Below are 14,253 nucleotides of genomic sequence, written 5' to 3'. Positions count from 1 at the left end.
CACTTCCCTGGGGAGACAATTCCAGTGCCCAACCACCTTGTGGGTAAGGAACCTTGTCCTAATATCCAATCTAACCATGCACTTCCTTCACACAGCTCACAGTAGAGATGAAAATGTGCAGAGCACAAGAGCAGCCATGTTTTAAAACAGCACAGCAGTAGACTTGTTTCTGTCAGTCTGGAAAGTAAATATCCAAAGGTAAATACCTAATTTACACACCAAGCAAAGAAAGTGGTCCCATCAATACTGCAGGGATTTTGCTTCTTACTTGGGGTCTTCTGGCAACTTCTACAATAAGTGGGGAAGGACTCACCAGATGCTGAGTCCCAGCTCTGAGTCTCCTGTTCACTTTTATTAAGACGGTTTTAGCTTGACCAAATCAAACACAAGCACACAGCTGCATAGAGAATTCCCTCAACAAACACAACTTTTTATTTTCTGTAGAAAACATGATACTTTTCAGGAAGGTCCAGCTTATGGAACAGCAGCGTGCATGTTAATATACATAAATACACAGGGTTACAATTTAGTGGGAAATACGTTTTAAAAAAAAAAGCTTTCAAGTACACAAAACAAATGTAGTAAAATTAGACTATCCTTTCCACATACCTGCCTCAGAGAGAAACATTTCTCAAAAGGAATGAACTTCCACCCATCATCTGCCAACAAATCTCTCCACTGGACACCAGCTGCAGGAGGGAGGGTAGATGTTCTGGCCCAGAGGGTTAACAGCCAGTGTTTGAGATCCAGAGCACTTTTACCCATGGCAGTTCAGTCCCTGTTCTCTCAACTATCAGCATGTGTGTAGTGTGACAGTTACCCAGCCAGCACATGAAGAGAGCTGCAAGAGGTAGGAAATACCTCCTTCCTTCCACTTTCAGGGCCCTGAAAGGTTCATGCTGTACAACTTTGTTACCAGGACACTGTGGCAGTCCCATGACCCAGGGAGGCATTTATTTAGTAACAGTCACAGCAATGAGAACGTGGCCCCACAGGCACGGCACTGGTGCTGCCAGGCAGTAAACACAACTGACATAAGCACTGAGCTTATGGAAAAACAGCTGCTGGATGCAGGCAGCCTCTTGAGTAGAAGGAATAATGTCTACAGATATGGAAGAATAGCTCAAATGCATCACAGACTTCCTGAATATTTTCCTGCCAAGACACCAACAACAGAGAATTATAGTATCATTTAAATAAAACATCAGTTTGAATGAATTTGAAAGACATTCACCACATACAGGAAGCCAAAAGGCTGATCTGTATGTTGCTAACTTTAATCCATTCCTTCTACTTTTTGTCCTATAGGAGTTCAGAGACTTGTTACATCACTGAACTCTTTTCTAAAATTTTACAAACTGAGGATTAAAACATAAATCAGTCTCCAAGAGAGAGGAAAAAGGCATCTGAACAACAGATACTCCCTGATCTTGCTCTATGTGCTCTCATGGTTAAATCAGCAACCTGTGCAACAGGGGTTGTGTCTCATTTCCAAGCCACGCAATGGCAGAGATCCCACAATTCACTTAAGCTACTGCAAGTGCAAAGGGCAATTCAAGTTTTCCTACCAGTCTCCAAGACAAAAATTAAATGTTTGCAAAAAACAGAAACATTTAAAACTCTTCAAACAATTTAAACCAGAACTGTTCCTATGAGAACATATTTTACATGTTTAAAAAAAAACCAAGAAACTCAGGCTATTAAATAAGAATCTACATATCTTAAAAACCGTGTTTTTTTACATTACAGCCAGAAGTAGTATTTTCCAAGGTAGGAATGTTCATAAGTTATTTCTTTGAAGCGCCTCACAGAGGTTTTGGTTGGCATCTGGTTCCTCAGTCATCACCTCCACAGTCTCCCACTCACCTGACCTACTGGATTTCTTGATGGCCTCTACCACACTCTGCATGTACAGGCCATCCTCAAAAGAGGCTGCCATAGCCACAGGTTTATGATCCCACGTCCGACGGTCTTCCTGCTCTTGGAAAGACTGCCTCAGGGCTTGCACCATGTACACCATTCCTTTCAGGTAGAGCAGAGGGATGTCCTTGAAGCCCTTCTCCAGAAGGCCCTTGTTGACAGGCAGGGAGTCTGTGAAGAGCAGCTCCTCCTGGAGAGCAGAGTTCTTCTGCCCGTACAGGTCTGTGCCCCGCGCTATGAGGCGGCCGGCAGAGCCCACGACCATGACCTCGTGGCTGAAGGAGCCGGGCATGTTGAAGTTGAGAGTCACAGTGCAGCAGACGCCGTCGCTCATGAGCATCTGGAAAACGCAGAAGTCGTCGCTGGTGACGTGGCGGATGCCGCTGATGGCCGTGTTCTGCTTCACAAACGTCTTGAGCAACCCGTGCACCTTCTCAGCCCTCCTGCTGGTCAGGTGGCTCAGCAGGTCGATGATGTAGGTGCCCATGGTGTGCAGGCCGCCCCCTCCCATGAGCTCGTCACAGATCCAGTTGTACTGGGGGCTGAGCAGGCTGCCCCCGTAGACCCGCGCGTCGCAGACGATGACGTTGCCCACGTAGTGCTCCTCTATCAGCTGCTTCATCTTCACGAAGGCGGGCAGGAACCGCAGCACGTTGCCAACGATGCTCATCAGCTTGGGGTAGTACCTGGCAGCTGTCACCATCCTGAAGGCATCCACAGAGGTAGCAGCTTTCTCACACAGCACGTTCTTCCCTATTCCTGCAGCACAAATGAAAAAAAAAATACAATATTTATTACACTTGAGCAAAACGTGCTCAGATGCCCCAAAGGTTGTCAAGAAGTGGTGGTTTTAAGAGTTGGGCTTTCCTGCTAAAATTTCCAAGGTAAAGATCTGGGAACTAAAGTAGGAATGCCAAGTCTAGCAAGACTCAATGCTGTTTCCAAGATGCTCCAGTGCAGAGCTGACAAACTCTCACAGAGGGAGGCTCCAAATAAAGACAGGATTTTTACATCATGAAAGATAAGTGTCCAAATGGCATCACATGGCATCTAAATAAGACACAACATAAGTGCTATATTTAAAAAATTATTTTAATACCTGTATAGCCAGAAGAGAAAAAAAAAGGCCATGTACCCCACAGGGAAGAGGTGGGGGAAGGGGAGATTTGATTTTCACTTTGCATTTCACTCTCCCTCTACAACTTTTTCTTATTATTATCATTAATTAATATAAATGGGACATGCAATTTACTTATATATAAAAATGTATATATGTAAACAACATACATACAGATTCTGTGTACAGAACACAAGAATTAGAAATAAGGTTTTGTTAGGTGGACTGTTTTAAAACAACCCTTTCTAATTAGAAAGCAAATAATTTTGGTTGGCACATACAGCCTGTTTGTACAATCAGACAAAAAGTGACTGAGTTACACAGGCAGGAGCTGCACCCCCAAGCTGACCCACTGCACTGTTATTGCTCCTGATGCACTTTACATTGAGCTCAGCCTAAATCAATGGGGCAGTCAATAATCCCCTTTCTTCCTCTAACTGGAAAGCAGAAATTAAGTAATACAAAAGAGTATGAGAGCACAAGTTTTAACCAGTTCTTAGATTTGGAGCTTTTCTTGTATCCCCCTTCTCATGGCAGGGCTTTACTTTTAGTGTTTTTTTCCTGTTTTACATCTGTTCTGATCAAATACTTATCTACACATTTTTCAGTGTAATAACCATGTTATTCCTAACATGGTTTTTACAGACACAAACTGGGGGTGCCAGACCTGAAGGTCAGTCATGGCACACCTCAGTTCCTGCCCAAGAATTGCAGGAATCAGAGCACAGGGCCTGGGCAGCTGTCTGAAAGCTCCTCCTCAGCCAGGAGCAGGCTGCGCTCCCTGCTCGGCGCAGCCACTTCGGTCGCTCTCTGGCACATCCCCACCGCGGCTCCTGCTCTCCGTGCTCCCCCTCCCGGCTGCACCCAGCCAGCCCTCCAGGAACCCTGGGCCAGGGGCCAGCGCACACCGCGACACTGCTCAGCCAGGGGACAGCGACAGGAAAGTCACAACCTCTGCTTCTAAGAGACACAAGTGAAACCCAGTCAGAAAATGGGAAGATACAAGTGAGAAATCCCCTGTACTGATTCGAGTCCGTAGCAGCTTTAATGACCAGAGTCAGGTCAAGCTCCCAGTGGACACCATGGCTGTCCATTGGCAACCCCCATTTCAGGGACCATTTCTGACTTCCCCGTCCCCAGTCCTGCTGCCAGGCAAGGCACAACCCTCAGTTCAGTACTTTTCAGGGCTAGCTGAAGCACCTGGACAAGCATCTAGAGCTGCTTCAGTCCAGTTTATCTATTGTTTAAATGGTGCTTGTCTGCAGGCAGGTTACAGCAAAGTACCACCAGGGAAAGCAAAGGGATGCTCACAGTGTCCTGAGCAGATCTGCACCTCAAAGCTTGCAGAAAACCCAAAGCTTGCAGAACACCAAAGTGACTCTGGCTCTGTGGAACAGCTCTGCAGCCAGTGCTGTGCTGGTGCTGCCCAGCCCTGGCTCCCTGCAGCAGGGACTGAGGGCAGAGCCAGCAGAGCCTGGGGACAGCCTGGAGACAGCCCTGTCACCCCGGGCTGTCCCTGCTCTGCTGAGCAGCCTCACCCTCGCTCAGTGCTGTGCCTGTTGTGGCAGCCCAGGCTGAGCCACCTGAGGAGCTCAAAGTGGCTGCTGCCTTTTTCTGGGATGGCAGCACAGTGACAGCTCAGCACAGCCCACGGTGCACTGCCAGGGTGACACTGGGAACACAGAACAGCTCTGGGATAATCCTGCTGTTGCCTTCAGTGGACATCCTTCCAGCTGTCCCCAGGCTCACAGACATGGCCATGAAGCAAGGACAGGGGCCAGGTCAGAGATGGCTACAAGGTCCCTGACCAAGGTAATGGCCATGCCTTTTGTTTTTCAAGGCAGTGCAGCTTACATCCCTGGGACTGTTACTATTGTTTTGGTAATGAATAACCTGAACTTTGTACCATATTGTTTTCCTAAACCACAGCTGCAAAATTTTCAGTTGAGGCCCTCACCAGCCAGGAGACATGAGAGCATGGATGGGCGCATTTAACTGTGGGACATGAACCACAACACTGACATTAGGTGAAATTGATTTAGTTCCTCTGAGATCAAAAGAAGCACAAATTTAAAGAGAGCTTCTTGCTTTGCCTGCTGTGGAGATAAACCATAAGATTACACTGATTTGAATATGAACTATCCCCTGGGCTTTGATCTGTGCTGTCTGGTTCATGAACTCAAACCAGTGTCACTGCTTTGTCCCCAGGCTTGTTCATGGATGCCTGTCAGCAAGAAACTTAGGCAAGGAAACTGCACCACCTAGAAAAACTGGGGTCTTTTCTCCTCTTTACCAAATGGAAGCACAGTTTTTTTTAAAAAAAGTAGAAAAAGGTAAAAAATTAATGATAAAAGTGTCACCACTTTAAAACAAACAAAGCAAGCCCAACAAAACACAACACACAAGACCATTATTACTGCACCACTTCTGACATTTCCTAAAGCCCAGTCTCTTGGCAAGTAAACACCAATCTGTTATAAACAATTCACAGCAAATAACTCTCTGATTATAATCATCACTGTATTAATCTCAACTTCCAAAAAATATGTTGCTGCCATCTTTGGCCCTCCCCTGGTTCTGTGTTCCTTCAGAACATTCAGGCACAGGAAACCACCCAAGACTGGCTTTAAATAAGTCAGGATACACTGGGCAGCAAAAGGCACTGCAATGAACCTGGAGAGCTGAAAGGCAAGGTCAGCACCACACTGGCCTGAGAGCTCTGCATCAATTTACAGATCAGAACATCTCAGGACACAGGAAGGGGTTGTTACCCTCTCCTGCTTCCTCCATGCATCTCCCTGGCTTTTTCAGCCTTCCACTTCCTAAACTCACATTCAAGCAAACATCCAACCTCTGTATTTCTGCACCAGCTTTACCGCCCTTTCCTCCTCTGGATAATGTCATCCTATGGGTTCCCAGCCTTCAACTAAAAATCCCAATCCCTTTATAGTTAATAATCCATCAGAGAATGGTGAATTTTCTCCTTTTTAGACCATTTGATCATCAAGAGCCACAAGACCTAGTGAAATGCATATTACCTAACAAGTGCTTTAAAGAGCTTTTAGTGTATTTGAAGAGATAAATTCTAACTTGCAGTTCAAATATTTAAAAATCAAAACACCCTAAAATTCAAAGGATAGTACTCTAACAAGGTAAACAAACAAATCTAACAGTACAAAAAAGAAAAGGGAAAAAAAAGCCTGAAATCTCTCTCTGCATATCTAAGTGCCATTGCAAATGTTTGTCCAGGAACTTGTTTACTTGCAAAAGAAATTACTGTAGAGAAAAGAGGCACAACAAACCACCCTGGCTCACATGGTCTGAGATTACCTGTCCTAAAATTAACTCGTGTATCTCCTGTAAACACAGTAAAAATATCACCCTTGTTATTTACAGAATTGCACGCAAACTGACACCCACGCTGCACTGCAGGAGAGGACATTAACACTACAAAGTCCCACACTGGGCAATTAGAAATGTCAGGCTGCCTGGGCAGCAGGCTCCCATCTCCCTGCCCAACCAGTCTGGGGTGTCATCCCTTCTTCCTCATCCAGCTGGATTCCTCCTGCTGTCCCCAGCATCTGCCCTCCTGAGTCAGGCAGGATTCCTCCACCTGGGACCACATCAGCCTGCTATGGACATGGATGTGCCAAGAGTGCTCCAGGGAGTGGCCAGAGTCACAGCTAAACCAGCATCTCTGAGCTCCTAAATCACAATATTCTACTGAGTGCCCACAAGTATTTTTTCAAAGGCTTTCAACTTCCAAGTTTGATTTTACTTGTGGAGAAAGCATAAAGCAGAGCTGAACAACCTTCCCTTTCCAGGCACATCTCAGTTTCCTAGTACAGAACATGGGAAAATTTAAAATTAATTAAACAATTTGGTTTGGGGTTTTTTGTTTGGTTTTTTTTTTTTTGTTGCTCTGGGTTTTTTTAATGGGCATAAAGCCACTTACCCTCTCATTATTGTCTCTGATACAGCTGATTTTTATTACAAATTCCCTACCATAACTTCAGTCTGACCCAAGCGAACTATTTTGGTATTTTAGTATTTTAGTATTTTAGTATTTATTTATTGGTTCAAGCAGATCTATAAGCAATTATTAACAGTATTTTTACAAAAAAAAAAAAAAAAACCCAGGTAAAGCTTCTCACAAATGCCACACAAAATTTTTAGCACCGCATTTGCCTGTTGGTGCAACCAGAACTGTGCTGGGGTAACGGTTTCCAATCTCAACCTGCCCACAAGCTACAGATGGATTGGAACAGATAGATTGGTGCAACTCCAAGGATAAACAGGTACCTAGAGCCTTGACAGCAATCTGCCGAGTCAGGGGTGGAGGGATGTTGATGCAGACCAAATCCACGTCCTGGTGCAGCAGGACGTCGTCGGTGCGGCTCGTGTAGAAGGAGATGTTCATTTCCTCTGCCAGCTGCTTGGCCTCCTCCTCAGTCTTGCCCCAGAGAGCTTCAATGGAGAAGCCTTCTGCCCTCAGCAGGGGCACCAGGACCCGGGCAGCACTACCAGTTCCAAACACACCCACTCCAGGGAGCATTTTCATTCTTCATTCATTCATTCAAGCATCAGGGTCTACACACAGGCCTTCAGTAAAGGGTTTGGCTCCTCAGCTTGGGGTTCCATCCACAGCTCCTAAAATGGGAAAAGTTACAAGTGATTATCAGGAAAAGGCACATTGTGGGATCAAACACACCCACCCTGAATACCTCCTTCTGTCCTTTGTATGGCTTTCAACATTCTCAAACATCCTAATGACAAAAACCAAAACTCCCAAAAGGTGCAATCTATAGAGACAGAGTATTAAGGGATAAACCTAACAAACCTATTGCAGAAGAATGATAAGAAGGCAGCTTGACAGAGTTATCTCCTCACCTTCAAAACTCAGCACATGGGGACAGAAACACACCCAAGAGTGCAGGATAAACCAGACACAGAGGCACAAACTGGGAGTGACAGGAAGCACCAAGAGGACAGGACATGGAGTCTGTCACACCAGCAGTAAAAGCAGTGCTGCTCTATTTGTGATGATGTAAGCCCCTGAATGAGATAAAGGTTTGTGAGATGAGGTAATATCTTTTATTAGACCAATTGAAATTGCTGGAAATAATAGACATGCTTTGGGACACATAAATCTTTCTTCCAAATTAAATACACAAACTGAAAACAACTACTTGGACCTTAACAATTTTATGGCAAATAGATAAGTCAGTCTGGAGAAGATTTATAAAATATGTCCTGTGGGGAAAGCCTGGATTCAGTGAGCTTGTTTTGCCTGGGGAGGAGAAGCTACAAGGAGAGAGAATGCCAGTATTTAAATACACAGAAATGTGCTTGCAGAAAGGAGAAGGGCACTCCTCTGTGTCTACTGTGGGAAGTTAAAAGCTTCACTCAGGACAGTTAAAAATATCTCATCCTGCCAATGCCACTTAACCTCCAGGAATGCAGGGTGGCACGGAATTATTGCACTCCCTATACACAAATTATTGGTCAAGTCACACTCCTGTTGTTCTTCCAAATATTTCCTGGTAAATCAATTCCTGCAATTCCTACCTGCCAGTCTGCCTTAGCCCAGCTGCTGTGCACACCTGGCCAAACCGCCTTCAGCACCAGCTGCAAGGAGAGATGGCAGAAATCTCCTCAATCTCTGACACCACAGGAACCCACAAAACACAGCTTTTGTTCTGTGCCTTTCTGAAATCTCATCTACTACACCCACTTGACCTTCTTTGAATTTTTTTTTAATTTTTGAGAGAAAAAAGTGACAAATTCAGTTTTCATTAGAGGCTTATGATGAAAAAGCAAAGACCATATTTTAAAAGAGAACTGGTACCAGCACCAGATCAACACCTCTGGAAAAGACACAAGAATCCTGGCCTGTTTCAGGAGCAGTGTTACTCATCTCCCCATCCCAAGACACTCACATTAATTACAACACATGGAGCAAACCCTGACAGAGCATTGGGCAGCAGCAGCACAGAAGTGGAACTGCTCCCAGTGCAAGGGCTTTGTTTGCAATCAGCTTCTCACCAGTCTGGGGGTGCCTGCACTGCCCAAATTGTGCCATAAAACTGAACCCTGACTGAAATCCCAGGTATTTCTGTAGTACAGACACTAAACTAGAAAACAGAAATGCTTGAGAATATTTATCTTGCAAAATGCACAAATGTTTACAGATGCTATAAAACAGCTTATGAAATATTTACTTAATTAATTCAGTATGTTTTTCCTTATTCTGTGTGATGCAGCATTTGCAGTGATACTGTCACTGTCACTCTTTATAAAGATGAACAACGTTCATTGGCATAAACTCCTTTTTATCCAACATTTAGCAGAACACTCAAACAAGGCAGTGAGAAAGATCAAAAGGATCTTGAAAATATTTACTACATAAAAGGGTGGGACCCTGGGATACTGGCATGGAGGATGGCTTCTAGCCAGGCTTGCTTTATATAAATCACACAAAAAACAAACCCTTGCAACTGGATGGACAGCAGGCATAACTACTGAAGTCCCCACAAATCTGTTTAGCAGTTTATGGTCCGGAAGAATTAAAAATTCTTACAGCAGCAAGAACATCTTTGTTTGAAGGGACACAAAGTGAGGGGGAACACAGACCAGGTGAGTGTGTCCCTGCTTGCACAGATCACACAGATGTGTCTAACTCACACAACACCACAACAGTTTAGAAAAGGCTGAATTCATTGAAAATGCTCCACAGTATGTGCTACAGGAGGCTCCTGCTACTCAGATAAGCTGATTTCTGTAACAAGCACTCTGCTTAAGTGTTACTCTTCCCTGTTTTCCATCCAGCTGCCTCTTAAAAATAATCTCAGCCAGGTGGAATGAATCTTAAACTCACTCATCCCAAAAGATAGAATGTTCTACATTGGTATCACTAGGAGTTATTGGTAAAAATCTACAAAATCCAGTGATAAGCAGCATGCAACTGCAAGATCTTCAGGTCACCAGCACCACCACAGAGAAACAAGTGGCCAGCCCAGCCTGAGCAGTGACTTCCAGCAAGGCTCTCTGGGAATGGAGACACAGCCTGCATGGTCCAGGGCCCCCAGGGCTGGAGACCCCAAACACTGCAGCCAGCAGGCTCTGCAGAGCAGCCCTGAGCACAGGACAAGCTTCTCTTCCCTCCCCTGAGAGCCACCTGCAGCCTCCTCTTCCCCCAGCAGAGACGTTCAGCAGGGCTGGTTTGGCAGGGCAGGCACAGCAGGGTGGATGTGGGTGCTGAAGGGCAGCAAAAAGCCAATCCTTACACAGGGAAATCCCAGAGCACCAGCAGAGCTGAGCTGGGAGAGCTTTCAGGAAGGGGTACATGTGGGTACTGCAGCCTTACACACACACACACACACACACACTGCAGACACACTCCAGGCTGGCAGCACAGGGATTCCAGCCCAGGCCACCCTGAGGAAACAGCCTAAACCCTCCATGTCAGAAAAAGGCCAGTGCTGAGGAGAGGCAGCTGTAATGAGCAGTTTGGGGAGAAGCAACAGGGATCTCAGGAGAACAGCACTGTGCTGCCACACAAGTCCCCAGAGCACCATCGTCTGGAGCTCTGTGTGCACATCTGGTACTTCTCCTCTAAGCAGGGGGAGCAGAACTGCCAGGGCTGCAGAGGTGATCAAAAGCACCAAAATCTCCTGAAAAGGAAAATCTAAGCAAGGAAAGATTCCTCAGTATGGAAGAGATGTCACAAGTAATAAAGTAAAGAGTGGTTTAGGACGGAGAAAACTGAAATTTTCCCTGTCCTTCACCATACAGGAGCAGATCAAATGGAGCTCAGAGAGGGCTGGAACAAAACAAGCTGAAGGAGGTGGTTCCTTGCAGCAGACTTTTCTAAGTTGTGAAATGCCCTTGCCATGAGACAGTGCAGACATTTGTCATTTACAGGGACTCTTGTCCATCCACTGAGGCTCACTGAATGCACAGAAGTCACATCTAGCACTGAACTGAAAGCTAGAGAAAACTGCTTTTGGCAGAGCATGGGAACAGCTCTGAGAAAGAAATACCTGAAACTGCTACCAACACCAGCTTAGAATTAGGCACAATTTCTACATATTTACTTTAGAACTCACCAAGCCTCAAACCTCACAAATTAGTTATAAAAATTAAAATCCTAGTGCATCAACCTCTCCAGCAGTCAAACACTGGAATGAACACTCCTATGAGAACCCTCCCCCAGAAAACACAAAAGGCAGAGCTTTTATGGGCAACTGAAACCAGACTACAACAGGTATCTTGCACGTCAGGAGATAAAAATCAACCTCTTTTCAACAGAGATTAAATAATCAATCCTGCAACATCATTCTGACTTAAATTTTCCAACAGAAGCACTTAAGAACTCTGCCATTCTTTTTTTTTTTTTTTTTTTTTTTTTTTTTTTTGTGGCCACAAACCACCTTCATTTTTGCTGAATTTCACAGTGAGTTTGAAGTCCCATCCTGGTCATAGAAAGGAGTTTTTTGACTCTTTTGGTACACATAGCAACAACAAGTTTGTGACCCAGTGCAATGAAAAACCTGATGGTTCCTACAGCATCCCATTCAATTCCATGTTGAAGCAGTCTGAGAGTTCCAAAGGCAGAAGTCTCAAAAATTTGATAGTACAGTCAAGGATCACAGGGCCCAGAAACTGCTGTGGGCCAAAGGTAGTGAAAATAACAGCCCATGTTCAGAAAGGTGCTGGCCAGGGTAGCACTGACTCTGGATAAAGAGAAAGCTTTTCACATGTCTCCAACTTATCCAACTTAAAGGAATTTGGGTTGCAAGATTGATGAGGCACGTGGTGGAGGAGCACACCAGCAAACACCTCTGCCCTCTGGCACGAATACACTTGAGGCTGTGCATGGAATGGTTCACGTGGCCATGTCAAAACTGACGTGCTTTCTTTACTAAACGTGCTTTTGATTCAGTGCCAGCGGGCTGTGCGATAACCCAGGAGGGCACAGCCCGAAGGAGCTCCCAGCACACCTGGAGACAAGCCCGGCACAGCACTCTGTCCTTCCTGCTCCGCAGCACGGCAGCCAAGGCCCCGCTCCAGGCACGGCTCTTCCCACAGGTGCCGCCCGAGGCCGAAGGTGGCAGCGAGGACCGTGCGGGGACAGCAGCAGCGGGAACACCCTGGGAACCAAACCGGCCCTGATGCAGAGCTGGCGGCACGGCCATGGCAGCCCCGGGAGCCGCTGGCACGGCCCGCGGTGCTCGCTCTGTGTGCCCGGGGCACCGGGGCTCGGGCAGCTGCTCCCCGTGTGCGGCTCCGCACGAGGCTGGACGGGACAGAGCTCACCTGACCTCGCCTCACCTCTGGAACGGGGCAGGGCTCACCTCGCCTCACCTCACCAGGCCTCCCCCGTCAGGGGTCTGGGCGGGACGGGTCCCCACTCACCTCACCGGCCCACACGGACTTGGTACCCCCGGCCCCTCCCCGGCCGCTCCCGGCCCCGCGCCCTCTGGCAGGAGCGCGCCCCCCTCGCCGCCCAGCGGCTCCGGGACAGCGGAGGAGCCCGGGGCGCTCGAGAGGTCCGAGCCGCCCTCACCTGTGCCCGGCCGGGCCACCGGGGTCGTCCCGCCTGGCGCATCCTCGGGCCGGGCGCGCTCCCGAGGCGGCCGCGCGCTCCCGGGGCGGCGGCCCTGCCCGGCCCGCGCATGCGCGACAGCCCCGCGCCGCACCGCCCCTCCGCCGGGCAGCGGCTCCAACATGGCAGCGCCCTGAGGGGGCTTCAGGCTCTGCATAAGGGACGGCCAATCCTGTGGCCGGAGATTGGCGGAAAGGCGGGACTTATAGTGACGGACAGAGACAACAGCCAATGGGAGAGCAGCGGGATAGGCTGTGGTGAGGCGCTCTGGGCTCTCGGGCTGTGCCCGGAGCTGCTCTGAGGGCCGGCTGCTGCCTCCCGACGGTGCTGCGCCTCCGGGAGCCCGGGACACCGCCGGTGTCTGCAGCGCCTCCTGCTCGGTGGCACCAGCTGCTCTGACGGTGGCTTTTCCGTGCCCAGCTCCGTGAAGGCTCAGGGGCTCGATGTGACCCCGTCAGCCCCACAGTGCTGTGAGGTTCGGGCCGAGGGCAGGATCGCTTTTGGCGGCCACCACGGGCCGACTGAAAACCGCGCTTCTCACAGCGCTCCTCATCCTCCCCAGCCTGGCTCGGCTGTTCCCCGGCTCCCAGCAGCTGGGAGAGGAAAACCTTGGTGGCACCTTCTGTATGTCCCTCGTGCCCTTCAAGGGCGTGGGGAGCTCCTGAGGAACTACGCAGCCTCCTGTTGCTGTGGACATTGTGTAGTGCCCGGTGTAGCTGCTGCTGACACGGGCACCGTGTTATTAACAGCGCCATTGTCATTTCCTCCTCTCTTATCTCCTTGGCAGAGAGCTCCATGGAATGTGGCTGTGGAGCTGGAAGGGGTGTAGGAGAGCACCTCTGTGGAGTCAGCAGAAAGCAAGACATTGACATTAACCTTTAGTTCCACCAGCACCACAGCTGGGGACAGGGGGAAGGCAAGTCCTGCTGGAGAAGGTCTTGGCTTCATCAGTGCCAGGAAACGTGAGAACCAGAATAGAAATGAAAAGGAAGGAAGCAAACATGTACACATCGTTATGCAGTTGTGAAATGAGAGAAGATAAAGATTCAAATGCAGAGAGGAACTGAACATCAGAAAGAGCATGGGAAGAGATGCAGAGGTCCAGAAGGCAGAGCAGGAGGGATACAGAACCTCTCACTTGTCATTCTTGTGGATCTTGTACCATCTTATCAGCAATTACCATGCTGGTGTTGCTGTTTCCTCATGTGGGTTGGTTTACAGATGAGACCTCAGCTTCAGCCAGGAAGTTCCACAGGCTGGTGGAGCAGAGCTCCAGTGAACAGCCTTTCTTCTGGAGACACATGGGGCTGGGCTGTGTGTGCCCAACGTGGTGTGGAGGGTGGTTCCTGTGGATGCTGATAGAAACTAAAGGGGAGGAAATGGCAGATGGGAGGAGGTTTTGCTCTGAGTATAAAAATGAGGAGTGGTGGCAGGCAGTGGGGAGCAGCAGAGACTGCACCCACAGAGGCTGGGAGGACAGAGGGCCCTGCACCTGCTGACTGCTGCCCTTGTCCCTTTGGTGGCAAGGGTGACACGAGCTGTGTCTGGTCTGGTGCATGCTCATGTCCCTCATGCCAGAGGTGGCACAGAAATACAGGGCAGTGGCAAT

At 48.1% G+C, this 14,253-nt stretch overlaps 1 protein-coding gene across 1 annotated transcript; it reads right to left on the bottom strand.

Moving 5' to 3' along the window:
* Nucleotides 1-409: 409 nt before the first annotated feature.
* On the bottom strand, nt 410-12,760 carry GFOD2 (Gfo/Idh/MocA-like oxidoreductase domain containing 2). The gene is made up of 3 exons (XM_005489910.4): nt 12,606-12,760; nt 7,340-7,687; nt 410-2,679 (listed from the first exon to the last, which is right to left on the bottom strand). Exons 2-3 carry the CDS (start codon nt 7,596-7,598, stop codon nt 1,781-1,783), a joined length of 1,158 nt encoding a protein of 385 aa, XP_005489967.1. The 5' UTR covers nt 7,599-7,687; nt 12,606-12,760; the 3' UTR covers nt 410-1,780.
* Between the last annotated feature and the right edge of the window lie 1,493 nt (nt 12,761-14,253).

The sequence above is a fragment of the Zonotrichia albicollis genome, chromosome 13, assembly GCF_047830755.1.
Source record: "Zonotrichia albicollis isolate bZonAlb1 chromosome 13, bZonAlb1.hap1, whole genome shotgun sequence".
Taxonomy (NCBI): Eukaryota; Metazoa; Chordata; class Aves; order Passeriformes; family Passerellidae; genus Zonotrichia; species Zonotrichia albicollis.
The sequence above is the reverse complement of the archived record's forward strand: the minus strand, read 5'-3'. Positions and strand labels throughout refer to the sequence as shown.

What these genes read in the sequence shown, in the direction of transcription:
- GFOD2 (XM_005489910.4), bottom strand. Translation starts at nt 7,598, where the DNA reads ATGAAAATGCTCCCTGGAGTGGGTGTGTTTGGAACTGGTAGTGCTGCC. An exon ending in GATTGCTGTCAAGGCTCTAG is followed by an intron (nt 2,680 to 7,339) that starts GTACCTGTTTAT and finishes TTTGTGCTGCAG; the next exon opens with GAATAGGGAAGAACGTGCTG.